General features: G+C 42.0%; 1 protein-coding gene across 1 annotated transcript in view; it reads left to right on the forward strand.

Moving 5' to 3' along the window:
• The window catches only part of NEB (nebulin), a 234,641-nt gene that overhangs the window by 189,070 nt on the left and 18,639 nt on the right, over positions 1–26,932 (forward strand). The window contains exons 113-136 of the mRNA XM_055120062.1: positions 637–741; positions 1,914–2,018; positions 3,257–3,361; positions 6,756–6,860; positions 7,403–7,510; positions 10,362–10,466; positions 10,981–11,085; positions 11,500–11,604; positions 12,186–12,290; positions 12,377–12,487; positions 13,213–13,323; positions 13,551–13,652; positions 13,747–13,851; positions 14,954–15,064; positions 15,589–15,693; positions 16,561–16,665; positions 17,526–17,630; positions 19,911–20,021; positions 20,409–20,519; positions 22,181–22,294; positions 23,764–23,868; positions 25,329–25,433; positions 26,137–26,241; positions 26,835–26,927. Of these exons, the coding sequence (XP_054976037.1) occupies positions 637–741; positions 1,914–2,018; positions 3,257–3,361; positions 6,756–6,860; positions 7,403–7,510; positions 10,362–10,466; positions 10,981–11,085; positions 11,500–11,604; positions 12,186–12,290; positions 12,377–12,487; positions 13,213–13,323; positions 13,551–13,652; positions 13,747–13,851; positions 14,954–15,064; positions 15,589–15,693; positions 16,561–16,665; positions 17,526–17,630; positions 19,911–20,021; positions 20,409–20,519; positions 22,181–22,294; positions 23,764–23,868; positions 25,329–25,433; positions 26,137–26,241; positions 26,835–26,927 (2,547 nt within the window). The remainder of the gene's footprint in view (positions 1–636; positions 742–1,913; positions 2,019–3,256; positions 3,362–6,755; positions 6,861–7,402; positions 7,511–10,361; positions 10,467–10,980; positions 11,086–11,499; positions 11,605–12,185; positions 12,291–12,376; positions 12,488–13,212; positions 13,324–13,550; positions 13,653–13,746; positions 13,852–14,953; positions 15,065–15,588; positions 15,694–16,560; positions 16,666–17,525; positions 17,631–19,910; positions 20,022–20,408; positions 20,520–22,180; positions 22,295–23,763; positions 23,869–25,328; positions 25,434–26,136; positions 26,242–26,834; positions 26,928–26,932) is intronic.

Consider the following 26,932-nt stretch of genomic DNA (forward strand, 5'->3'; position numbering starts at 1 on the left):
CATTTGCCTTGCACACGGTCAACCCAAGTTCAATCCCCAGCACCCTATATGGTCTCCCAAGCCTGCCAGGAGTGATCCCTGAATGCAGAGCCAGAAGTAAGTGTTCTGGCTCTGTTACTGGGTGAGACCAAAAAAAGAAGAGCAAAGAAAAAAGAAAAGACAACTGCAGTAGCCATTAAGACACATAATAATGTTCACTTAAAAAGAAATTTTGGTTTTCTATATGAAGATACAATTACCCAGCAAATTCTATACTTAATTATTTAGAAAAGTATGCCTCTTAAGTTCTAATTTCTTTAGTTATATTGTAAATGAAAATTCCATATATTTTAATTATAAAGTGAATTAAGAATTCATATTTTTGTAAACTTAGAAAGAGTTGTTTTAGGGTCATAGAAATAGCTGGATGAGCCAAGTTTGATGTGATTTCCTGAGTATCATCAAGCACTGAGCACAGGGTAATCATTAGGAAATGCCAGCTGTGGCTCAAACACCAAGTAAGTAGAGTAAAACCATTGATTTAAAAACTTGATTATCTCATATAGTTCAGTCACTAATGATAATTTTGTTTTACTTGTATCAATCCCAACCTTTTGCTTTTTGAAAATGGTTCCTTAAAATTCTTTCTTCTTCCAGGTAAAATATAAAGAAGATTTGACCTGGCTAAAAGGCATTGGTTGCTATGCTTATGATACCCCTGACTTTACTCTGGCTGAAAAGAACAAGACACTCTACAGCAAGGTATGTCTGCTCAGGGTAGCAGTCACATCTGTTCTACTTACTTTAGGGCCCACTCAAAAAGTTTGCACTGAAGATTCAGTTTTTTTATATTTCTATCCTTAAGTTCACATTAGACCAGAATTTGAGATACACTAGGATATCCCAAGGATAGACTGGATACATTTGGAAATTGTTCACTATATTTGGGAATATTTCTTAGTACTGACTTAAGAATCAGTTATTTGAATTTGATGAAAATTTCTCTCAGTACAACTCCTCATGACCCTTCTAGAACTCACTCCAGATAAGTATGTGATTTTCCCTATTAAAGTTATATAATACGCGGGGCTGGAGCGATAGCACAGCGGGTAGGGCGTTTGCCTTGCACGCGGCCGACCCGGGTTTGAATCCCAGCATCCCATATGGTCCCCTGAGCACGGCCAGGGGTGATTCCTGAGTGCAGAGCCAGGAGTAACCCCTGTGCATCGCCAGGTGTGACCCAAAAAGCAAAAAAAAAAAAAGTTATATAATACGCGACTTATGCTACTATATAGTAGTATGATATTAATCTGAAAACTTGATTGTGATTTGACACACAAAAAAACCTTTGTCTTTATTGCCTCATTTTCCTATTTGCAAATTTAAGTTGTTGGATTGTTCTAAAACAGGAACCAAAAACCTTTTCTGAGATATTACAGTTAGTAAATATTTTAGACTATGTGAGCTATGTTTATTCTGTCCTATAGTCTTTAATATTCCCTTAATATTTTATTTTTAAAAACTGACCACATTCTTAGTTCAAGGGTCCCTTTAAATATAGGTAATAAGCTAGATTGCTCATAGTGCCTCTGCTTTAAAACATCATGATAATATAATTAAGTGCCTGAAAACTATATTCAAGTTCATGGAACAAATGATTGTAACAATTATCATTATATTGGTACCAAAAATTGATTTGGATTTTTTTCACCAAAAATAGGCCATGCAATGCAAGAATTTTCTAGTACTGTGTGTTTGAGCTCATTTTGAAAGCATTCAAGTTGGTTGCCATTTTGCCTTGGGAGTCGAGTAAGGGTTCAGTAAATACTTAGCTCCATGAATGAATTGTCACAATTACATGACAAGTTAAATGGCAGTCTCACTCTTAAGATAACTGTAGTCTGCATCAAGTAACCATGTTCTCTTCTCTCTAGTATAAGTATAAAGAGGTATTTGAAAGGACAAAGTCAGACTTCAAGTATGTTGCTGATTGTCCAATCAATAAGCATTTCAAGTACGCGACTCAATTGATGAATGAGGTATGTATGACCTGAGTGAATTAGTTCAGTTCAGTTCCCTTCAGTATCTAGAGTTATTTGATTTAAACCCAGTATATAAAAGGACAGGAAAGTCATCCTAAATGTTGATTCAGAATAAAGATTTCAGACAACTTTATAATGTTGTCATCTGATAGGCTCTGCGGAAACATTCAAACTGTCCAGAGTGATGTGCAGATGCTGCTTCTGCATTGGCACAGAGCAGTAAGCACCTTCAGGTGACCAGTGAAAAACTTAGTTAACAACTCATTGTGATAGTTGGGAGAACCCTGAAGTTCAAGGCTAATTTGGCATCTTCTACCAAGGGACTGAATTCCACCTTAGAGAGGGCCAAGTCATTCAAATATCTTATCACTGCTTCTCATGTGTTGATGCAGAGAAAGATCCATTTGCACCCAAAATAGCTACCCAAGTCTTTCTTGGAACTCTATTGACAATAATGTAAACATGGCTTAAATGTCTGAAACTAGCAAGTCATGTATTAATTTATATTTGGAGCATATGTGATTGCCTATCTTTAGGTTTTCTATAGATATACAGCAACCAAAAAATAATGTTAGGAAATTAGTGAAACATACCCCCAAATGAAAATGTATTCAATGGTAAACTTACATCAATATAGGACCTTTTGTTGTTGCTTTGTTATTTAACTTTTGATTTAGTTCATTTTTAGTAGATTTCGAAGTTGGATGACTCTGAAGACTTACCATCAGTAGCTTGTATTTTGTCTCAATTTTTCTCATTAGCCAAGGATTTCTAGTCCTCTTTTATAATCAAATAAATTAATTAGCATTATAAGACTATTAAGAGTATTAGAATTTGTTGGTGAATATTTCTTCTTCAGTTGTGCTTTTTGATTCTGACAGACTTTGACAGAAAACCTATAGCACATCAGTATCTAATTTTTAAATACAATAGAAGATGCCATTAACTCTAACATCATTAATGGTATGATATGTGAAAATGGAAAGTGATGAGGCACAAGGTACCCCAATTTTGGCATCATCAGTCAGATTTAACCCAACCCTCAGCCTTCTCCAGGCAATTTTTTGCTTAACTTATAGCTTCCCTGGTTTTTCCATCCTGAAGGCATTGGGAGCCCGGCATTAGAACTTATGTCTTTCTGATCCTCTGGAGTCGCTCTTTCTGTGGGGGAGGGGACATTTCTCTCTAGCTTCTAAGTTACACAATTGCTATAATATAATATGATGTTTGAGCAGAAAAAATACAGAGCTGATTATGAGCAGCGGAAAGATAAATACCACCTGGTAGTCGATGAGCCTAGACATCTGCTGGCTAAGACGGCAGGCGACCAGATCAGTCAGGTACTGTGATGGGGCTGGACGGTCAGCCCAGGAGGACTGTGCTCCAGTTTCTTTCAAGATGTCGTCCCGTCTGCTGCAAGGATGTCATAGGTTTTTCCTATGATATTGGGATGTTCTGTTTTCAAATATCTGTCTAGCCACCCAAAGGGCCCAGCAGTTCTTTGAGTGTGCCAGTCACGCTCTGTGTCCTCATGTGTGCTATGGTGAAGACTAGAAGTAAAACAGTGTCTTCCCACTCTCTGATTCTGGAGGGCCTGTTTTAACTCCATCATGTAATCTGCAAATGGAGGTGCAAAGGCACAGTCAAAGAAACAAATTAGTGCAAGGAAAGAAGACACAACTCCTTACTGCAATTTTGTTGTTGTTGTTCCACAGATGCCTTTTTTCCTGCAAAGCATTCTGATCAAAATACAAACCAGATTATTCCACTCACATGGGCTATGAATGATCAATGAGACATTTGATTTAGTTCATTTCCAGTAGAATGATTGCACTCATTCTGCTTGGCATTATAACTGATGTCTTCCCCTGATGCATACCTGAGTACATAAAGTGTGTGTGCCTACATCTCTTCACTCAGTGGTGATTGGGATATAGAGCTATGTTCTTTTCTGTCTTCATAAGTCTCTTTTGTGCTTCACTGCTCTTTGCATGAACAGAGAAAATATAAATCTAATGCCAAGATACTTCTGAAAAAAGGATGTAATGAAATTCTCCGTCCAGACATGTTGACTGCCCTCTACAATTCATACATGTGGAGCCAGGTAATGTCTGATGTGCTATAAAGAAGAGGTTTAGAAACCTTGGAAGCGTCCACCATAATTGCTTTCCTTGGTTTCTCTCCTTGCTCCCTGCCCCTGCTGATATCACACAATGCTTCATCAATACTCACTTTCCACAAATGAGTTCTGGGTTTGGCCAAGACTGGTGAGAGAGTAGCTATCATCTCTATGTTACCTGGAACATTTGGCATGCCCAATCAAGTTGAATCTTTTGCAAATTTTATTTCCAAATTGATATAACATAAATTGATATTTTTAGACATATGTTCCCCATAGATATAGATTCCTTTGAGACTGAGGAGATTAATTAGATTCAACACTTAAAAGATCAGGATATTTTGGGGGTGGAGCAATAGTACAGCAGGTAGGGCATTTGCCTTGCATGCGACTGACCTAGGTTCAATCCCCAGCATTTCATATGGTCCCTCAAGCACTGCCATGGGTAATTACTGAGTGCAGAGCCAGCAGTAATCCCTGAGCATCACTGGGTGTGACCTCCAGAAAAAAGCAAAAAAAAAAATCAGGATACTTCATTTCCTAACCCTGATGTCTTTCCTTCTTTGTTGAGTCTAAGGCCCTTGCTAGAACATCCAGTACAATATTTAATAAGGGTGGTGAAAATATGTCTTATAGGTCTCTCTTTAAATTACAATAAAATTACATAATAAGTTTTTAAGTGTTAATATTTAATTTTCATCTAATTTTCCCATGTTCAGTTATCACTATAACTTCGGAAGAATAAGGATTCCATTCGAGCTATTATTTCTTTTCTTTTTCTTTTATTATAATTTAAGTAATATTGCTATAATAGTGTGAAGTTTATAGTATTGATGTCAATCAAGCTTATAGATTATTGCGTATTTGGGGGCCAGAGAGACAGCACAGCGGGTAAGGCACTTGCCTTGCACATGGCCATACAGGTCTAACCCCAGCATACCATATGGTCCCCTTAGCACTGCCCCGAGTGATTGCTGAGTGCAAAGCCAAAAGTGACCCCTAAGCACAGCCAGGTGTGCTCTACCCCAAAATTATTTAAAAATAAAAACAAAAAATAGAATATTGTACATACTTATGGCCCCTCTTTAATTTTTTAAATTTAGACATCATAATTTACTAAGTTGTTTGTAATAGGGTCCTGGAAGACAGTGTTCTGACCTCCAACCCCACCACCCCATGACCCAGTCCAGATTCCTTTCCATGACCCAGCCCAGATCCGACCTGAATCCTGATGTACTTTTTAAAAAATATAGGCACTGTGAATGACAAAGTTAGTCATAATTGAGTCTCAGTTGTACAATTGCCAACACCAGAGTCTTTCACCAGAGTCTACTTCCTTCCACCAATGCCTGCTATCCACCTGCCTGTTTTTATGAGAGACATTTTAAAAATACTTTAGGCATTGTGATATATAGTACTGTTACTGGTAGGTTTTTTTCATGGCCCCTCTTGAGTTTGGAAGGGTATTTCATATCCACCCTCAAATCTACTTGTCCAGTTGTATCTGATAGCGTTGGCTATCTGCAAGGGGCACAGATGCACATTCTAGACACATGCTGGAGGGAAAAACTGAAGAAGCAAAATAAAAGCAAGTGATCATCTTCCAGGTATAATATTCTGAAGGTTGCATTGTTCCCATTTTCTTTTTGTGGCATCAGGAATCAAACCTGAGCTTTACATATGCAATGCATGTACTTTACCACTGAGCTGCGTCTCTGGTTGCCAGATCCCCAAAAAAGTTGTACAAAAGCTCAGCTTGTGAAATGAAGGAGAAGAGGCCTCCCTTTAAAATACCTGTTTGTCTGACTGTTTTTCTTTGTCCTGATATGATCACCAAATAGCTGTGCATGAATTCTTGTGCTTTCTGTCTCTGTATGCTTTGAAACAGCTTATGTGCATGGAAAAAAATCATAACTTGGAAATGACCCAAAAAAGAAATGTAATTTTAAATGGTAAATACTCTTTAAGTTATATATCCTCATTTTTATTTCACATTTGCTCCACCTTTGATATGGAAACATCCCTTTAGAGAGAGCGCATATGTATCTAATGTGGTTTGTGGTGAGCGAATTCTTATATTCTGGTATTGAGAGTTCAAAAGGTCTGATCCTGGCTCTGAGATTCACTCTATATGTGCCCTTCGCTTGGTCTCTTGACCTCTCTGGGCCTGACTCCATCAACATAAAATATACTGGAAATTGTTTGCATAATTATAATTTTCATCATTATTATAATTTGCTCGCTCCATTTGTTGGAATACAACATGTCTTATGGCACATTTATATGTTATATACCCATATATAAAGGTATTTAACTTTACATGTTAAACAGATTTCCAGTTAGAATTAGAGAAGTGAGGCCGGAGCGATAGCACAGCGAGTAGGGCTTTTGTCTTGCATGCAGCCGACCTGGCTTCAATATGGTCTTCCAAGCACCTGAGTGCAGGGTCAGAAGTAACCCCTGAGCATCACCAGGTATGACCCAAAAATTAAAATAAAATAAAGAAGGCACTACACTGTCCTCCACATCTGTGGTTTGCACAATAATCCCACACTTGGCTATAGTTTTCTCTTCTGCTTCTTAAAATTAACTTGTTCTTCTCTTCAACAATTTAGATCATATACAGGAAAAATTATGAAAAAACAAAGGACAAATTCACCTCAATTGTGGACACCCCAGAACACCTGCGTACTACAAAAGTCAACAAGCAAATCAGTGATGTAAGATAAACTATGAATGGAGTTTCAAAGTTATGGGGCATTTGCAAATGTGCGGGGCATTTAGAAGGGCATGGTGTCTGGGCGATGCTAGTACCATTTAGTGGAAGGAAAGCAAGGACATCAAGGAATGTCCTGTATGCCTCGGTGTCCCTTTTGCAATAATTACTCTACCCTTGGGGCTAGATCGATAGTACCACCTGTAGGACGTTTGCCTTATACTCAACTTACCCCAGTTTAATCCCCAGCATTGCATATGGTCCCCTGAGAACAACCAGGAGTAATTCCTGAGTGTAGAGCCAGGAGTAACCCCTGTGCACCCCCAAGGAAGAATTCCTCCAGACAAGTTGAGGAACAGCCAATTTTAGAGATGTTGAGACTTAGCAGAATGCATGAAAGTTCTTGTTGACTGCATAGAATTTCCTTTTCCTTGCATCCCCTAAAACAACAAAACCCAAAAATACTTTGCATTGATGTTTTCACACTATAAATTACTCCACTGAACACCGTCTCTTTTTGCTTTTTTTGTTTTTTATCTCCTTCAGATACTTTACAAGTTGGAATACAACAAGGCCAAACCCAGAGGCTACACCACCATCCATGACACTCCCATGTTGCTGCATGTCCGCAAGGTCAAAGACGAAGTCAGTGATGTGAGTATGGAGTGGCCTTACAGTTCTCTCACCCGGGCCCGGTGTGACAAGCTCTGGTTTGCTTACCTCTTCCTGTGAAAACAACCACCCGAAGACTTAGGGCTTATCACAATAGCTACTTTCCTGGGTCATGATTCTGGAAGTTGATGAGGCTTCACCCAGTGCTGGTGTGATTGTGTGGTTGGCAGAGCTAAAGATCAGGAGGGCTGAAGCGGTCCAGATGGCTCAATCAGACACTGATGGGGGCAGAGGGCTGGAAGCTCAGCTGTTACACAGGGCCTTTTTTGTGGCCTTACTATGTGGTTTGCCGCTCTCACAGCAAAGTGACTGGATTCTAAGAGATAGAGGTGGAAGTTTCCAGAATAGTTCAGTGCTTCCTCCTTGAAGAGACACAGTCACTTTTGCATATTTGGCTGGGCACAGTGAACACCCATATTCAAAGGTGAAGGGATAACTGCCACCTCTAGAAGAGCAAATGACAACATCACAAGCACACAGGCATGTGGATAGGGATATTGTGGAAACTTTGAAAAGTTCCAGTGTGTCCCAAAGAATATTAGTATTCCATAACTTTATCTTGTCTAATAGAATTGAGGTGACCATTATAATCTAATATTCTGAATTTGAGAAAAAATTATATTCATAAATTTTTAGATATATAGCTAGATGCTATTATTGACAGTAATTGTGTTTTTTTTAAAGCTCCATGGCTGCGAAAATAAACATCAGTAGCAAAGGGCAGGGGGCACGGGACCCTCGATGAGGGAGGGGGCGCTGGTGAAGGGCTGGTGCTGGCACTCAGTTGTGAATCACTTTGTAATTCACGATGACTCAATGAAGCTTTAAAAAGTAAAGTAAAACAATCAATTACGAACATGCCATTTATCCAAAAAAAAAAAAAAAAAAAAAAAAAAAGCTCCATGGCTGCATGAAGAACAGAAATGTAGTTGCTCTTTGGGGAATAAAATGACTCATACCTTTGGTCTGGCACTCAGAAATTCTTTGACAGATAATATGTGTTCATACTATTGACTCTGGGTTGCCATCAAGAATGTTAAATACATCTGGTCTCCAGTTTAGTAAAAGAGAAATGTATGAGCCATTTAAGACATTTGTTCAACTTTTTCATATTAAAATAAAATTTGTGATTGAAGTCAGGAGCATGTGGTATTTGTTTATCAGGTTTCTCTCATGTGAATCCACCCATTCTTCCTCAGGGAAGAAAAACAAAGCACTTCTGCCTTCACGTGCCCAAACTTCCTGGTTGTAGCAATAACCTGATATGTTGATTTTTTTTAAATAGATGGATATAATAAATATTCAGGTCTTTCCCCCGGAGACTAATTTGCTATGTCTCTGGTGATGTGAAGGAAAGTGTGATTCTTTTTTTTTTTTTTTTTTTGCTTTTTGGGTCACACCTGGTGATGCACAGGGGTTACTCCTGACTCTGCACTCAGGAATTACTCCTGGCAGTGCTTAGGGGACCATATGGGATGCCTAAAATAAAACCTGGGTTGTCTGCATGCAAGGCAAACGCCCTGCTATTGCTCCAGCCCAGGAAAGTGTGATTCTTAAGATCAAGCAAATTCAGCAACACTTCTATATGACTTCACTAAAACAAGTATTATTTAGGAGGAGACTTAATTACATTAAAACCTAGGATTCTTAGCGATCACCAACTACATTGTAGTCGAAGGCCATGTGGGGGAAGGGAGTTGCGGGCTGAATGAGGGCGAGAGACTGAGCACAGCGGCCACTCAACACCTTTATTGCAAACCACAACAGCTAATTAGAGAGAGAGAACAGAAGGGAATGCCCTGCCACAGTGGCAGGGTGGGTTGGGGGGGAGATGGGATTGGGGAGGGTGGGAGGGACGCTGGGTTTACGGGTGGTGGAGAATGGGCACTGGTGAAGGAATGGGTTCCCAAACTTTGTATGAGGGAAGTATAAGCACAAAAGTGTATAAATCTGTAACTGTACCCTCACGGTGATTCTCTAATTAAAAATAAATAAATTATTAAAAAAAAACAAACCTAGGATTCTTCCACAGTGGCTAGCAAGGAGGCCAGGTCTAGTCCTAGGGTTCTTAAAAGAGTAAGTGATGCTAGAAACTCAGGCCTTTGAAAGGGGGCTTCAGAGACATTTCCTGAACCTTACTCAGTTCCCAGTGCAAACCCACACATGCCCAGACTCCCTAGATGGGGATAAGAAGGCCATAGTGGTCACTGCAGAAAATACTGTGGGATTTCTGGGTGCCTGACATGAAGAGTTAGACAATGAATGATAAATAATCATTGTCCATCTAGGACATGATAATGGAAGAGATAGGTAAACAGAAAATTACAATATGACACGGTAACAAGTATAACTGTGGGGTCTTGGAGGGGGGAAAAATACTAACTCCATCTGGGTGAGCTGGTGGGAGAAAGCCTCTCTACCATCAGCAGTTTTCCAGACGTTTTCATGATTTTCTTATTTAGAGAGTGGGACCACGCCAACCCTTTAGAGATAGAGGAAAACAGTGTTCCGGAAAGTTGTTTTCAAGATCTGAGATAGAAAGGACATAACTGCATCCTTTCTTCAACAGGTTTATATAGTTTAGTCATGGGTTTTGTTTTGTATTATTTAAAATGCCTTAAAAAATGAACTCTGGGGAACCAGAGCGATAGTAAAGGCATATGGTGTTTGAATGTTGTTGATCCAGGTCTGATCCCTGACATCCCACAAAGCACTACGTGGAGTAATTTCTGAGTGCAGAACCAGGAATAACTCCTGAGCACTGCCAAGTGTGGCCCCAAAACAAAAACAAAACAAAACAAGAGACAAGCTGTTACTATGTTTCCTCCCACAGCTAAAATACAAAGAGGTTTATGAAAGAAATAAGTCCAACTGCACTATTGAGCCAGATGCTGTTCATATCAAAGCTGCCAAGGATGCTTACAAAGTCAACACCAATGTAAGTTCCAGAAAATTCCCTAAACCTAATGGGGGATTTTTCAGTCTTGTGAAAAAGACTGAAAAAGTTGTGAACTCGTCTTACATATCCACAGGCGATTGAGCTCTATAGTCTTGGCCAAGGGTTAGATTTCAGGAGCATGAGTTGTAAAAACAAAATCTCTACATTGCCTTTCGCTCTCACATGAGTGAGTGAAGGGCTTAACCGCACACCCCACTCGGTCTTTGTGTAGGCGGCTGAAAATAGAATTCTCAATCCTATATTAAGGTTGCTCTTCAAAAATGCCTCTAGTAGGAGGAGAAATCTCTTTCTAAGGCACTTGCCTTGCCCATGGCCGACCCAGATTCGATCCCCAGAACCCCACGTGGTTCCTTCAGCGTGACAGGAGCGATCTCTGAGTTGTTTGTTTTGTGTTAAAAGTGTTTTTCTGTTAAAATGCCAGATGAGTTTCTCAAAGCCACCACGTGTGGTTGTAAATCCCGCCTACTGAGCGAACGGGCTGCTTTTCCCACAGCTGGACTACAAGAAGCAATACGAAGCCAACAAAGCCTTCTGGAAGTGGATCCCGGACCGGCCGGACTTCATCCAGGCCGCCAAGTCCTCCCTGCAGCAGAGCGATGTGAGAGGGACAGACAGAACCGCGGGGCTCCCTGAGAGAGAAGTCGTCAATGAGTCATGATAACCTCTGCTCCTAGGGGGTGGCAGTCATCTGAGGTCCGAGAGGGCAGGAGCTCAGGATGCAGACCAGTCCCGGAGTCTGGTGTCTCTCGTGCTCAGCCGTGATGGCTCAGAGAGAGCCCTGGGAGAGGAAGGGCGGGGGAGAAAACGGGCTAAGAGTCATCAGGAAGCTGGGAGGACTTGGCCAGGGCTCGAGAACTAAAAAGGTAAAGCCTGGTCTGCAGTGAGGGGCCAGGAAGCCTTTATCCCACTCTGGCGGAAGATTTCATAATGCCCCCAATGATGTAGGTAGCCAGATGCTGGCTCACTGCTGAGCCTGTCTCTTGTCCCGGCCTCTGCTTTCCTCCCATTACAGTATGAGTATAAGCTGGACCGAGAGTTCCTCAAGGGCTGCAAGCTTTCTGTCACAGATGATAAAGACACCGTGCTGGCTCTGAGGAATTCGCTGATAGAAAGTGACGTAAGTACCGGGGCCCTGCCAGGGTGCCTAAGCTCACCCAGAGCCTCTTGAGCAAGATGGCTTGGGAGAACAAGAGGAGGCGTCGCCACAGGAGGACTGCAAAGTGGGTCCTGGACACCGTGATGCCCAGTGCCCTGGTACAACTGGGCAGCTTCCATGATGGGGGACAGGGAAGGGGGGAGTTGTCTTGTGACTCTGAAGGCCTGGCTGTAAGGATTCAAGAAGAAAAAATTGCTCTATATGGGATCCTACTCTCCTACATGGCAGGCTCCTCGTCCGGAAAGAGGGAACTGATGTACCTCCCGAGGAACAGGCAGGTCAAATGGCATATTTGAAAGTGCTTTTAGCAAACTAGACATGTAAGGATTCTGTGTGGTCATCATTAAGACTTCAGCTTGCAGGAGTTGAAAAGAATTCATTCCCTTTGAATACATCTCAAGACTCCCAAACGTGCCTTCTCTTGCTGAGCTGAATGTTCTGACACGGTCAGCGATGCTGTTCCCCAAGCTCTGGTTAGTTTCTTGGGGGCCCTGGCAGAGACCCAGAGGGGAGCTCAGGAAATGTGTGTCTCCCCACTGCAGCTGAAATACAAAGAGAAACATGTCAAAGAGAGAGGAACATGCCACGCTGTGCCTGATACCCCGCAGATCCTTTTGGCCAAAACCGTCAGCAATCTGGTGTCCGAGGTAACCCTTCTGCAGCCCATGTATTTTGCTTCTAACTTGGGCTCATGTCCCAGACGTTCTAACAAGCCCACTGCATGTTCCCTCAGAACAAGTACAAGAATCATGCCAAGAAGCACTTGTCTCAGGGCTCCTACACGACACTACCGGAGACCCGGGACACAATCCACGTCAAGGAAGTGACCAAGCACGTCAGTGATGTAAGTGACTAGTCCCAGACTTTTGGTAGTGACAATAGTACCCTCCTTTAGAATTCAGAGAAACGCGATAAGCTGCCTTTTTGCTTACTTAATTTCATTTATATGTAGCTTCCCTCTGGCATTGAACACCAAAATGTGAATTTTTGGACTCTAATTTAGAAGATTCCATTGTCTATTGGCTTTTCAATATGGCCATGATGGTAGATATGGGTCTGCTCAAAAAAAATGTCTGGTCCTGAGTTTGATCCCAGCACCCCCATGTCTCTCCAATGTGTACCCCTAACTCCAAGCTTCACTGTGCGTAGACCCTTCTAAATTTTTTAATAAGAAGATAATAAGCAAATCTGGGCCAGAGCGATAGTACAGTGGGTAGGGCCAATCTGGGTTCAATCCCTGACATCCCATATGGTCCCTCAAGCACCACCAGGAATAATTCCTGAGTGCCTAGCCAGGAGTATAACCCCTGAGCATTCAGTATAACCACTGATAATTGGTATAACCACTGATTCACCAGTTTTCCTAAGGTTACGGTGTGGTCCCATGGTTAGATCCCAGAGTGGAAATGAGAGTGAAGGATCGGAACTCAGATTAAAGAGCTGAGTTCCTCACTGTTGCCAGAATGGGAAGTCATAGATGGAGTTGGGGGCACTTTTCCCAATTCTTCAAGTAAGTCAGTTCTCTTCTAAGTGTTCTCCATTCTCATAAGCAATTGCCACTTTGTTTAGACGAATTACAAAAAGAAGTTTGTCAAGGAGAAAGGAAAGTCCAACTACTCCATCATGCTGGAGCCCCCAGATGTGAAGCATGCCATGGAAGTGGCCAAGAAGCAGAGCGATGTAAGTGCCTTTCTGGACATTCCCATGGCCCCCAAGAGTTATCGCTCCAACTTGGTACTCATAAGCTGGCTGCAGTGAATGGCCACCCTAATTTCTATATCTGGCAGTTTACAAAACATGATGGTGAAATTAATTTAATTTTAGTTTTAAAAAGGGGTTGGGCGCTTTTCTTTTGAGGGAAAAGAGCCTATCTTGCAAGTATAGAAGCATTTTTGCTCCAAATAAAGGTTGCTTACAAGAGAGATGCCAAAGAAAACCTGCATTACACCACCGTGGCTGATCGGCCGGACATCAAGAAGGCCACACAGGCAGCCAAACAGGCCAGCGAGGTAAGGCCGGAGTTAAAATAGTCCTGTCTCCAATGGTGACTGCCAGCAAGTCATGCCAAGCACCGGCCTGTTCTGTTGGTTTTCTCTGATTCAGGTGGAATACAGAGCCAAGCACCGAAAGGAGGGCAGCCACGGGCTGAGCATGCTTGGCCGTTCCGACATTGAAATGGCCAAGAAGGCAGCCAAGCTGAGCAGCCAGGTAACGCCAATGGACACAGTGATTTTCACTAAGGAAACTTGAAGGAAAAACTGGTCCCGGGGGAGGGACAGTATTGACCATTCATATAGCACAAAGAGCTTTGAAAACTTTTTCAGGAAGTGTGCTAAAGCCCTCTCTCACCGCCCCTCCGTCCCCTCTGCTAGTCCTCCCACTCCACAAATTGTCTTTCTTTCACCTCTTTACCTAGGGAGAAGGCTGTCTCTTCCTTTCATTCAGGCAGACTATATGTATTAAACAAATATTAGTGTTAGGCATTATGCTTATTAATGAAAGTGAAAGCATTGTGTCCTTTGCATGTTTGTACTTCAAATGTATTTAATCTCACTTTTCTCAGAATTCTAAGTATTTCTTACTGCTAGTCTGAAATAACACTGAAGAAATTTTCTCCCAAAGTTTTTTAATCATGGCAGAAAATGCCATGTTTTAAAACATTCAAATATTACCAAATCATTCTTCTTAAAACTATTTTAATAATAGTAAGTTCTCCAAACTTAACATATTCCTTTTTTCTTATCCATATTAGTCATTGCAACCTCTCTTTGAACACTTTACAGTATACCTAAAGTGCTTTTGGTTTTACTGATTTGGAAGGACAAAATGCTCCAAATCAAATACTTCCTGAAGGTCACCTGAACTTTTTTTCCACTTTTTTGTTATGCATTAAAAGAGCTGGACAAGATAAAAATGAAGAGATCAGAGTGATAGTACAGTACATAGGGCATTGCCTTGCATGTGGCTAACCTGGGACCCAGCACCCCACATGGTCCCCTGAGCATGGCAGCAGTGACTACTGAGTGCAGAGCCAGGAGTAAGCCCTGATAACACCTGGTGTGGTCCAACTCCTCTCACCACCCCCCACCCAAAGAGCTAAATAGTATATCAATTGAATTTAATTGGGGATTTCCTGTTGTCCCAACATAATTGCTAATAGTGGCTCCTCTACCCTTGTAAAACTCCTATTTTGGTTAATAAACTACAGTCACTTTATGTTTAGTACATATTTTTATTTATTTTTCCATCATTCCTCTATCCTTAAATTTATTGAGATTCAGAAATAATGTTTATTTTTACTTGCTATCAGGTGAAATACCGAGAAAATTTCAACAAAGAGAAGGGTAAAACAACAAAATACAACCCAAAAGACAGCCAACTCTACAAAGTCATGAAAGATGCTAATAATCTCGCAAGTGAGGTATGTTGTTTTTAACTGTGGTAAATTAAGATAAAATATTTTAAATGTGGTAAATTGTGATAAAGTATATATAAAGTGGAAATTGTGTATAATTCAGTGGTACTCATCATAGTCACAGTGTTTTCCAACTGTCATTACTCATCAGCCCAGACAGAAAATGTATATTCTCAACTCCCCCTCCCCCCTTGCTCCTTGTGACCTGGGTCTACTTTTAGTCTTTATGAATTTATTTGTCCTTTTTCTATCTAGCTTATTTTACTTGGCATAGTAGTTTCTGTTTCATTCTTTTTGTGCATGTATCTTCACATTATTCTTTTTCTGTGACTGAATTATATTTCATCATATATGTTCACCACATTTTGCTCATCCATTCACAAAAGACCGTTGAGTTGTCTCCATTTTCTTAGCTATTGTGAATGAGAGAAGTTGTTCATCACAATGTGTTTTATGATAAAATAGCTTACTGCAATTTCTATTAGCCCATTGCTTCTGAGATTTTCATTTCCCCCCCCCTTAACCTGCAGGTTAAATATAAGGCTGACCTAAAGAAACTTCACAAACCTGTGACAGATATGAAAGAATCTCTGATAATGAATCATGTCCTGAATACGAGCCAACTAGCAAGCTCTGTGAGTTCAGTCATTTGCTCCTGATATAACTCGTTTCATCTATTTCCCACTAGATACCTTCCTAGAGCTCATTTGCATCTCTTTCTCTGTTCTGAGACATTACATTTATTAGAAAGATTGAGTAAATTTTTCCAAATTGCAACCTTGATCAACAGTGAATTGGTTTTTCACTGATTATAATATTTCTTATAAAATGCTTCTATTTTGTAGAATATTTAAGCTTTTTGTTATTGTTGTTGGGGGCCACTCCCAGCGATGCTCAGGGATTGTCCCTGATTTTGCACTCAGGAATTAACCCTGGTGGTACTCAGGGGCATATAGGATGCCATGTATTAGCAAGTGTCTTACCCACTGTACTGTCCTGAACACTTTTTGTCTGATTAACTAATCTCCTTCCCTTCTCAGCTGAAGGATTTGAATATTTTTTTAACAATAGTTTGAAGATGTTTTCCCCACTTTTCACTTCTGCAGTCTGTCTTAAAGAAGGCATGTTAAGTGTTGATGTCCTACATTAACTGATGTTGTGGGACTTGAATCTTCCCTTTTGAATACTTTTTCTTAATGCTGTAATTAGTTCTTGCAAATGTTGATTTGATTTAACATAGCATGTGCTATGTTAACTCTAAAGAGAAAAATGAGAGGCTGGAGTGATAGCACAGCGGGCAGGGTGTTTGCCTTGCATACAACCGACCCGAGTTCGATCCCAGCATCCCATATGGTCCCCCAAGCACTGCCAGCAATAATTCCTGAGTGTAAAGTCAGGAGTAACCCCTGAGCATCTCCAGGTGTGACCCTCCCCCCCAAAAAAAGAGAAAAATGAGGAACATTGAGCAGCTTTTCTATCAGTGTGACTTTCTTGCCCCTCAGTACCAGTACAAGAAGAAGTATGAGAAGAGCAAAGGTCATTACCACACAATACCTGATAACCTGGAGCAGCTTCATCTGAAAGAGGCCACAGAATTACAGAGCATAGTAAGTTAATCAGGTGGACTTTCCCCTCTTATGTGCATTCATCTTTCAAGTCAAAACTTTGCATGGCTTCCCTCATGAACAGTAGAGTTTCTGCAACTATCACTTAAGAAAATGCCCTAGAATAAAAGGATCTTGGAACTTAGCAACACTTTAAACAATTTATGATGGTGTAATAAAGACAATAGGATCAATGTCTGTTAGAGAATCAGTGCCTATCCTTGCAATATGTGTTATTCAGGTTACTTAACAAGAACCAACAACATAAATATTTTAAGGAAAGAAATGATACGATTTGCTATTGAAAAGTGTTTGAATACTTAAGAAATGGCAAGATTGTGAAATCATTAAGATTTTTAGAGGAAAAAACTCAGAAAAGGAGCTAGTTCTCAGATGATGTCCCCTTGTCACACATTTCAGCATTATTTTGGTCCCCTGTCAGGCATTATTAGCCAATTAGACAAATTGTTCTCTGTTATTTATAAAGCACTGCATGTGCCAGGTCTCTAGCCTAACATCTTGTTACAAGCAAGAGAGTTGAGATTGAGTGCTGCCATTAGGATGCTATGCTGAGCCCCCAAACAAAAAAAGATGATATGGGGTAGGGAGCATGCTAGAGGGCAAAGGGAAGGGCACTTGCTTTACATGCGGGCCTCCTAGGGCCAATCCCCAACATCCGGCATGGGCCCCTGAGCCATGCCAGGAGTGATTCCTCAGCGCAGAGCTGGTAGTAGTCCCTGAGCACTACTGGGTGTACCCCAAAAACAAAAAAAGAAAGAATAAAGAAAATACTATCCCTAAACTAGTCTCTATATACAAATTAAGAGGGGAGGCGAGATGTCTAACAAAACTTTTATCCCTAGGTAAAGTACAAGGAGAAATACGAAAAGGAACGAGGGAAGCCCATGCTGGACTTTGAAACTCCGACTTACCTCACTGCCAAAGAGTCCCAGCAGATGCAAAGTGGGGTAAGTTCTAGAAACAGGCTTGTGCCAGGCTGAGACAAGCATTGCCCACAGACATTTGCAATCCTTGTTTTTCCAAAAGCCGTAACTGGTAGAACTTGTTAACATATTTAATGAAAGATCATTAAAATCTTTCCATCTCTGAAAACCTGCATTCAGTTGTAAAAAATGTTCCAGATGGTAAAGGTTTACTATATATCTTTTATTTTGACTATCACTTTCATAGAATTTGAATGCCACAGCTAGTCCAATGCTGAAACAATAGCATTGAATAATATTTCCATTTTTCCTTTAATGAACAAAAGTTTGAGCCACACAGATACACACCATTGCCACTGGCTTGGTCTTCTCTCTTTTTTTTTTTGTTTGGGCATGGGGGTAGCAGTCATACCTGGAGATGCTCAGGGGTTACTCCTGGTTCTGCATTCAGAGATTACTCCTTGTGGTGCTTGGGGGACCATATGGGATGCTGGGGATAAAACCCTGGTTGACCACATGCAGAGCAAATGCCCTACCCGCTATATTATCACTCAGGCCTCTGCTTGGTCTTCTGTTAATAGAAACTCCGTACCAGACTAACAGAGATTAGTCATCATGATTTTTATTGAAATCAGAACTCAAGATGCCCTATTTTCTATCCCAGACATGTTAGCAGAATCATCTAAACTTTTCTGTTTTAATCAATAATGGGGAAGAATAGAATCTTACAAATTCAGTCTTTATTGGTAAACAGGCTTGTTTTAGATTTCTTTTTAACCTCTTTCTTGGGACACATCTCAACCTTAAGGGTAAATTTCTCTCTTCTTTAAAAAAATTTTTTTAAAATCAGTCAATGTGAAATTACAAAGTTATCCACGATTGGGAATAACTTGCTTCAACACCAATCCTTTCATCAGTGCCAACTCCCCACCATCAATGCCCCCAACTCCCTGCATTTACCTCCCACCCACCAGTCTGCCTCTAAAAGTGACACTTTTTAAAAAATATATATATATATACATATATATACATATATATATAAGCCTTTGCACTGTGGTTTACAGTACTGTTCCTGATAGGGTTTCACACGTTACACATCACCACTTTCAGCACCACTTCCTCCTCCCAGCTGGTCTTCCTCCACCATAGATGTTGCCCCCTCCCTGCCCTGCCTCCAGCCCCCTACAGTGACATGTCTCCTACTGACTACATCTATTTCCAGCCCCTCACCTTACTCCAAGGATTAAAGTAAAAATGGAGAAATGACAAAGCCTTAGAATTTCTCTGTGCTTTCTCATTATTAATTGATTAAAAGTAATATGTCATGATCATGATAAAAATCAAATTTGCATTTGGTGCCTTCAGGATCTACTTCATCTGAATTGTTTATTCCTCTTGAGCCACTTCTAATTAAAAAGCAAAGTATTTCTTAGCCTTAAGAAAAATGCCATTGGGGCTGAAGCGATAGCACAGCGGGTAGGGCGTTTGCCTTGCATGCAGCCAACCCAGGTTTGATTGCCAGCATTCCATATGGTCCCCTGAGCACCGCCAGGAGTAATTCCTGAGTGCAGAGCCAGGAATAACCCCTGAGCATCGCCAGGTATGACCCAAAAAAGAAAAAAAAAGAAAAAGAAAAATGCCATTGTGGGACCAGAGAGACAGTACAGGAAGTGAGGCACTTGCTTTGTGGTGGCCCCAAGCTGGGTTTCAGATACCTGGCACCATTTATGTTCCTGGAGCACTGCCAAGGGTCACTCTTGAGCATAGAGCCAAGAATAGTCTCTGAGCACCTCCGAATATGGTTCAGGTTCCTTCCCCACTTCAAATAAGCTACCATTATGGGTCCAGGGATGTGGCTAAGTTTTAAAGGGCCAAACTCATGTCTGAGGCCACAGGGTGGATTCTCCATCCTCCCCCACTAACTAAGAGCACTTTCTGCCACTGCCACTGGGATCACAACAAGTATGTACCCCCACACACACCCTGACATTGCAAAAATGACAATAAAAGGGAGGAGGAGAAAGATGGCATCAGCAGAAAAGATAATGGACTCAGAGTCTTACGTGAGCATGACCTGCCCCATTCCTGGGGCACTAAGGGGCTCATCGACTTTCTCAGCCTGTGTTTCCTGGAGTCCATTTGCCCTTAACAAGCATGAACAAGCAGATGTTTTAGCTTTAAACCCAACATTGATCTCTAATGCAGTGAAAGGGCCATATATGAAAAATGTGATTTTTTTTTGTTAACGAGAAACACATTGCTATGAGGTTCTTTTAAAACTCGTCTTTCCTTCTTATTCATCAGAAAGAATATCGAAAGGACTATGAAGAGTCCATTAAGGGCAGAAACCTGACTGGCCTGGAGGTCACACCTGCTTTGTTACACGTCAAATATGCCACCAAAATAGCTAGCGAGGTAGAGGCCATGGGCCTTATCTTTCTTTTTGTGATCCAGATAATCTAATGACTCTTATCAGTGTGTTGCTTTTATCATTTTCATTGATGGGTTTCAAGTTGGGTTCACAAATGTTTAGTACTACTACCTAATTTCTAATTCTTTCATTTTTCTATTGGATGCCTAATAAAATGTCCTTCCTTAGCATTACATTAATTTACAATTCCCAGTTGGTAGTTAATATTATTAAATTAACCATATTCCCTGGTTTTATTCTCTTATTTAATAAAACTTTAACTTTTTTAAATCAGAAAGGTTTTTTGGGGGGGGTTATCTTTGTCTTATTTTTTTTGGGGGGAACAATTGAGGTTTTCTTCTCGGTGCTGTTTCTCTGGTTTTGTGATCTAGAAAGAGTACAGGAAGGATCTAGAGGAAAGCATCCGTGGGAAGGGGCTCACGGAGATGGAAGATACTCCCGATATGCTAAGAGCAAAGAACGCCACGCAGATCCTCAACGAGGTGGGCATGCTCATAATTAACAACTTCTTCCTTTTTTTTAATTTAATTTAATCTTTATAAAGTTGTTCACAATAATTCATTACATTTAATATTCAAACCCCAATCCCACCACCGTGCACCTTCCCACCACCATACGAGGAAAGAGTGTGAAGGTTGTTGTATTTCATCCTTGTATAAGAGATTACAAACGTGTGTTAAACCCAAATGTGTGCTACTTTTGGTACATCAGTGGGGTAGAGTATGAGAGTTTCAGGGATTCTGAAATTTAGAATATGATTATAGAGTTGATTCGCTCATGGGTAAAGCCTGTGTTGTTCTCTTCTTGGCCATTGATGAGATTACATGGCACCAGGGCCAGTTTGTGGATGTGACTGCCAAGCTACTGGTAAACTTGGGAGATATGTGGAGGAGGCCCAGCCCTGCTCTGAGCAAGCTTAGAGATTTCAGTCACGGGTGCCACATACCTGGGTTTTTCTGCAGGTTCCCTTGTGGGTGAGGCTCCTCTGAGCCTGTAGAGAGCAGCCTTGAGCATGGCTGCACTTGAGTTCTGGAGGTTTTCAGCTGCCAGGCTTCTGCTGGGGCAGGGAGGGAATCTCAACCCGTTCTCCTCAGAGTTGCCCCAGTGAAGACAGCCTGGCGCAGGATCAGAAACTACTTCTCCCTCCTGAGCCAAGTTACACGCACACCCACACACACATTCACAAAACACAGAGGATATCAAAAGAGAGTTTTTAAATTTCAAGTTCTATACCCAGCATTAATTAACCATCCATAAAATATCTTTCTATTCCTTATGAGTTGGAATTATAACAAGTCTATTTCTATAGTGCTTATCATAATATGTTATCTATCTAGTATGATTTTATTTAACCATGAAACCTTTGGTGTGCTCATTTAAATAAAATATCTTGAGTGGTGAGCATCTGAAATTAATTCAAACTGGATTTGAAATTTGCTTTCTAGTTTAAGTTGAAATGCCCAAAGGAAGCTTCACGTGGGTGACTGTTGATATGCTGAGCAGAATTGTTTCCGAAGGGGACTTCTGTATTCATCCCTCTTCCTTCTGTTGGGGAAGTTTTTCCTCAATGTGCGCAGACACGTTGTGCACTGGGTCCAGGCAGACACGGGGCAAAGGATGACAGGCATGCAGAGAAACACCCTCCAGGAGCAGCTGATGGCTGTTCAATTTATTGCCACATGCACACATATTTTATAGAGGGTGTTGGCTTACAGGAAGTTCCAATCACATGAAATTCAGCATTATTAGCCTATCACCTCTTCTTTTCTGCTTTGCCCTGGTCCAATCCCAGTTAAGGCTAGGTGCTACAGATAGGATGACTTGCTAAGCATCATGACAGTTTCTGTGTCTTGAGTGCATGTGACTAAGAGGTCGAGTGAGGCTCAAGGCCGAACACCCGATGCTGACACCCTGTTCTTGCCAACTTTGCCCAGATACTTTCTCTTGTGAGGCTTCGCTTCTGGGCCACTTTGCAAGGTCGGGTCTTATCTGCTACAGTGCCCATCACCATGCTCCACACCCTTCTACCTGGATTAGTGAAGGTGAACAGTGGTAAAGGAGTGACAAGTCCTGTGGATTACAGGGTCTGTGCACATTACCTAGCTGTGAGCGATGGGTAACTTTTTTTCTAATGTTACTACAGAAAGAATATAAGAAAGACCTAGAACTGGAAGTCAAAGGAAGAGGTCTGACTGCCATGGCAAATGAAACTCCCGACTTTATGAGGGCCCGGAATGCTACTGATATTGCCAGTCAGGTCAGTATAACTAGTCCATGTCAATCTTTCAAATAAATGGTAGTGGCTCCAAGGAGACAAAACTGTCCTCTTATCTAATTTGTTGATCAGTGAACCAAATGTCTATAGTGGCATTCTTTTTTAAATTTTATTTTATTGTATCACCGTGAGAGTTACAAAGCTTTCATGTTTGAGATTCAGCCATATAATGATCGAACACCCATCCCCCCACCAGTGCACAATTTCCACCACCAACGTCCCCAGTATCCGCCCCATTCCAATCCTCACCCATGCCTCTATGGCAGACAATTTCCCCAATACTCTCTCTCTACTTTTAGTTTGCCTAAAATAATATGCCTAAAATAATTACTGTATGCCTAAAATATCTGGCAGATGCTAGATTATTTTCCATTGCTCGTTTTGAGTATCATGAGAGCTCACATGGCTGGGAAGCAGCTGCACACTTCTGGAATTCTAGATTGTAAATGGCTGGGTTCCAGAGACATCTCTGTAGGGTACTAGTCCATGTTGGAATTCAATTGGGAGTCTCTGGACCAGGGATGTTGGTGTGCTGAGATAGCTCCTGGGGGCAGACTATGGGCAAGACAGCCAGGCCGCTGAGCAGACAGGAGACTGGGGAGGATAGACAGTCACCTCTGCCACCATGCAGCCTGGACCCCGCATACCTGGGTCCTGCTTGTGGAAGCTCTTGGTTGCCGGGATTCCATCTGGAGTAGGCGGGTAGACTGCACCTGCTCCATCTGGGGTGCCCTGGTGAAACTGGCTCAGTATGGGGCCTGGAGAGATCGCGGGCAATGTGGCATCTTCTGGGACTTGCTGCTGTATATAGTGCCATTCTTCAGCCTCCACTTCTTGGGATTCGTTATGATCCAGGGATCAGAAAGTGATCAGGTGTGTTTTCATCTGCCTTCTTAGTCTATAGCCTCAAAATACATTCAGAGAAAATTTGGGGAAATGAACAGCTGCTTGGAGATGGGGCACACTCTCACATCTGGAGAGATGACACAGTGGGTAAGGAGCTTGCCTTCGTGCAGTCAACCCATCTTAGTCCTGGCACCACACATTGCCCCCAAGCACAGCAGTAGTGATCCCTGAACACAGAGCCAGAAGTACTCTCTGAATCCAGCTGGATATGCCCCACCCCCCAAACACACCCTGACTGAACACCAAGAATTGCTTGCAGTTTGAGTGCTCCTGCCCTCCATTCAAGGCCTAAATCTCAGCATGTTTAGGTGTCCTGTGTTGTCTAATGCGGACTGGTGTAGCTCTTCTGCTTGTTTGTCTTTTCAGTTCTTGTGAAAACAAAGGATATCTTGTGATTATCTCCATCATCTTTATTCATTGTCTGTTGAAGTCATGTGAAAAAATTTTCTTAGAAAAGAAATGTTTTTCACCTGTTCATCAAATCAAACCCATAAATGTTGTACACATTATAAACATTTACACAACTCTTCGATGGTCTTTTGCAGATTAAATATAAGCAATCGGCAGAAATGGAAAAAGCCAATTTCACTTCCGTGGTTGATACTCCAGAGATCATCCATGCCCAACAAGTCAAGAACCTTTCAAGCCAGGTAAGTACATAATATCATCCCTCACAGGCCCCGTAGGAAGAAGCTCACACTTCGCATGCGGGTGTCCCAGGTTCAATTCCTAGCACCTTGGGACTGTGGAGATCGTACAGCACATAAGATGCATGCCTTACATGTGGCCTACTCGAGCTCCATCTCTGACACCAAAGGTGGTCTTCTGAGTCCTTTTAGAAGTGATCCCTGAGTGTTGGAGCCAGGAGTAAGCTCTGAGCACTGCTGCTGGGTGTGATTTAGACAGAGATAGGCAGATTGAATAATTGTATCCCTGTTATAGAAGTAAATAGTCTCTTTCCTCAGCCCTAAACTCCAAAGTTTTCAAAATAGAATAAGAGAGATGAGGGAGATGGCTCAGAGAGCTGGGGCTCAGGCAGGGGTGGGGCGGCTTCAGTACCCACTACTTCATAGTTCATGGTTCACCTAGGGCTGCCAGAAATGATTTCTAGCATCAAGCCAAGCTGGGAATATCTCCCCAGCCACAGTCAGGTGTGACCTACACCACCCTCACCCACCCCCACACACACAAACACACAAGCAAAACTAGGGACTGAGATGTAGCTCAGCAATAGACCACGTGCCTTGCTTATCTGAGGTACTGAGGAGGGAAGGAATGACAGGAGGAAAAGGGAAAGGAAAGCAGGTAGGGAGGGAGAGAAGAAAGGAAAGAAGGAGGAAAAGAGGAAGGAAAGAAAGAAGAAAGGGAGGAGGGAAGAGGAGGGAGGGGAAGGAGGGAGAGGAGGGAGGAGCAATAAGGAAGGAGGGGAGGGATCTCCGTGACAGGAATAAAGATAACTCACACCCCACATGAGCTAGTGGCTCAGTCATAGGCCACATTGGGTTGGGAGCATCCAAGGACAGTGATGATGGCTCAGCAGCATCCTTGGCTACTCCGTGGTCCCTCCAGCGGCTGTAGTGGTGCCCCCAGGTCTGATTAGTGTAGCTGCCAGTCCTGTCCCTCGAATTCCTGCAGTGCCTGAGCTGAGTCCCTAAAGTACCATTAGAGACCCTGAGCAGGCCACAGAAACATCCTGACATGGGTTCAGGCCAGCTTTCAGGCGTTTTTTTTTTAGAGAGTATTAGGCTTCTGCTTTTCTGCTGCTATGGAGAAAATGGTCTGGTCAGTTCACCCTGAGCATCCCCCCAACCCTGCCAAGACACCCCCCACCCCCGGCTATCATCCACCTCATGTGGGCCAGTCAACCAGTGTCTCCCTCTGCAATGTTGCCACCGTGGTGAGTTCTACTGAGTATCTGGGCCCAGTTCTCCCAGAGAGCAAAAGTACGGCCTTGGTTGGCTGAGAGGCTTCTCCTTTATTAAGTGCCTAACATTCTAGAACAGTCGAGAAGATACCAAGGACTATCTTGAGATGGAAGCGCTATTTCCAGCCCAACGGCCCAATTCTCTGGGATTGTTGACCACTCTGATTTCTCACAATCTGTTCACAGAAAAAGTACAAGGAAGATGCAGAAAAGTCCATGTCCTGTTATGAAACCGTTCTGGACACTCCAGAGATGCAGAGAGTCCGGGAGAATCAAAAGAACTTCAGCCTTGTGAGTGTTTAGTGCGTCTGAGGCATGCTTCGTGGTACTGGGACGAGGGAGTGTCAGGAATCACCTTTGGGCACATGCTAGTGTTCCCCAACCACAGTCGAGACTGTACAGCTCCCACCCTTTGGGGTACACCCCAAACCTGTACGTAGTTCTCCTTTAGACCCATCTTTTGTTTCGGCTCCCATGCAAGGCATGAAAGCACCATCTGTCACTCTGCTGGTGGCTTCCTGTCACTGCGTATGAGCTATCACCATCTCCCATTATTAGTACTGTCATTTATCTTTTTCAAAGCAAATTTAATTCTAGGCAAGCACTGGATTTTTAAGTCAGTGTGAGAGCTGGGGAGAGAACTCAGTGAACAAGAGCACATGCTTTGCCCGCAGGAACCCTTGTTTCAGCACTGGCACAACACCCCCTCGCCCCTGAGCAATACCAGGTGTGCCCCTTCCAAACAAACAAGAGCATCAGTATGACACATTGTAAGTTTTAGGGTTTTTATACATTAGCCCATCCCTGCTAATTCTTTTTTAAAACTTTTCTTTTTATTTTCCCTGAAAACTCTTATTAAAGAATTTCCCTTGGCTATCAGATTATAATTATTATGGAACAAACCATTTTTTTAAGATATAGGATTTTAACTTCCTTGACACAATTAAAAACATAGTGTTATGAACCTAACAAGGTGTTTGCTTTTTCTTTGTAGCTGCAATACCAGTGTGACCTTAAAAACAGTAAAGGGAAAATTACAGTTGTCCAAGACACACCAGAAATACTGCGTGTTAAAGAAAATCAAAAGAATTTCAGCTCGGTATATTTCCTATTTATATTACATTTGATGCTAACCTAATCTTTTCATTTTCCTCTTTAAAAAATGTACTAGCCTTGTACTGATTCAAACAATTACTATCTAACCTCCGCCCTGTGAGTACTAGTGGATGTTTGTTAAAATTCCCCAGACTTTGCTCAAATTCACCCCTCAGGAGACTATTTGAAATAACAACTTAAACACACTCACAAAGCAACTTTTCTCTCGTCATTTTTAAATCCCATGTTGACCCAGGATTGTGGATTTCACTGACGTGGCACTGACTTTTATCCCAACCCAAAGTAACCCCCACCTTTGCTTTTCTTTAATGAACTTTGGGTTTCATGGGGGAGGGTTTCACTTGTTTATTTTTTAAATTAACATTTTTCTGGTTTTCTCATCTGCACATCAAGCTGTGCGAAGCCCACCCTGTGGTAGACGTGGTGGCAGTTATGAGAGGAACGGCCACAGGTCCTTTTGTGTGGCCACAGAACTTCTCTAATCCTTCCTTTCCACAGAAGCCTTGGTTCTAGTTCTCGGGGATCCAGGGGCTTCCCTTTCTTCTCTGTAAACATGTCCCAATTCTGAATGTGTAGGTTTTATACAAGGAGGATGTCTCACCAGGAACGGCGATTGGGAAGACACCAGAGATGATGCGAGTGAAGCAGACCCAGGACCACATTAGCTCGGTAAA

Source organism: Sorex araneus, chromosome 1 (assembly GCF_027595985.1).
Source record: "Sorex araneus isolate mSorAra2 chromosome 1, mSorAra2.pri, whole genome shotgun sequence".
NCBI classification, from domain to species: Eukaryota; Metazoa; Chordata; class Mammalia; order Eulipotyphla; family Soricidae; genus Sorex; species Sorex araneus.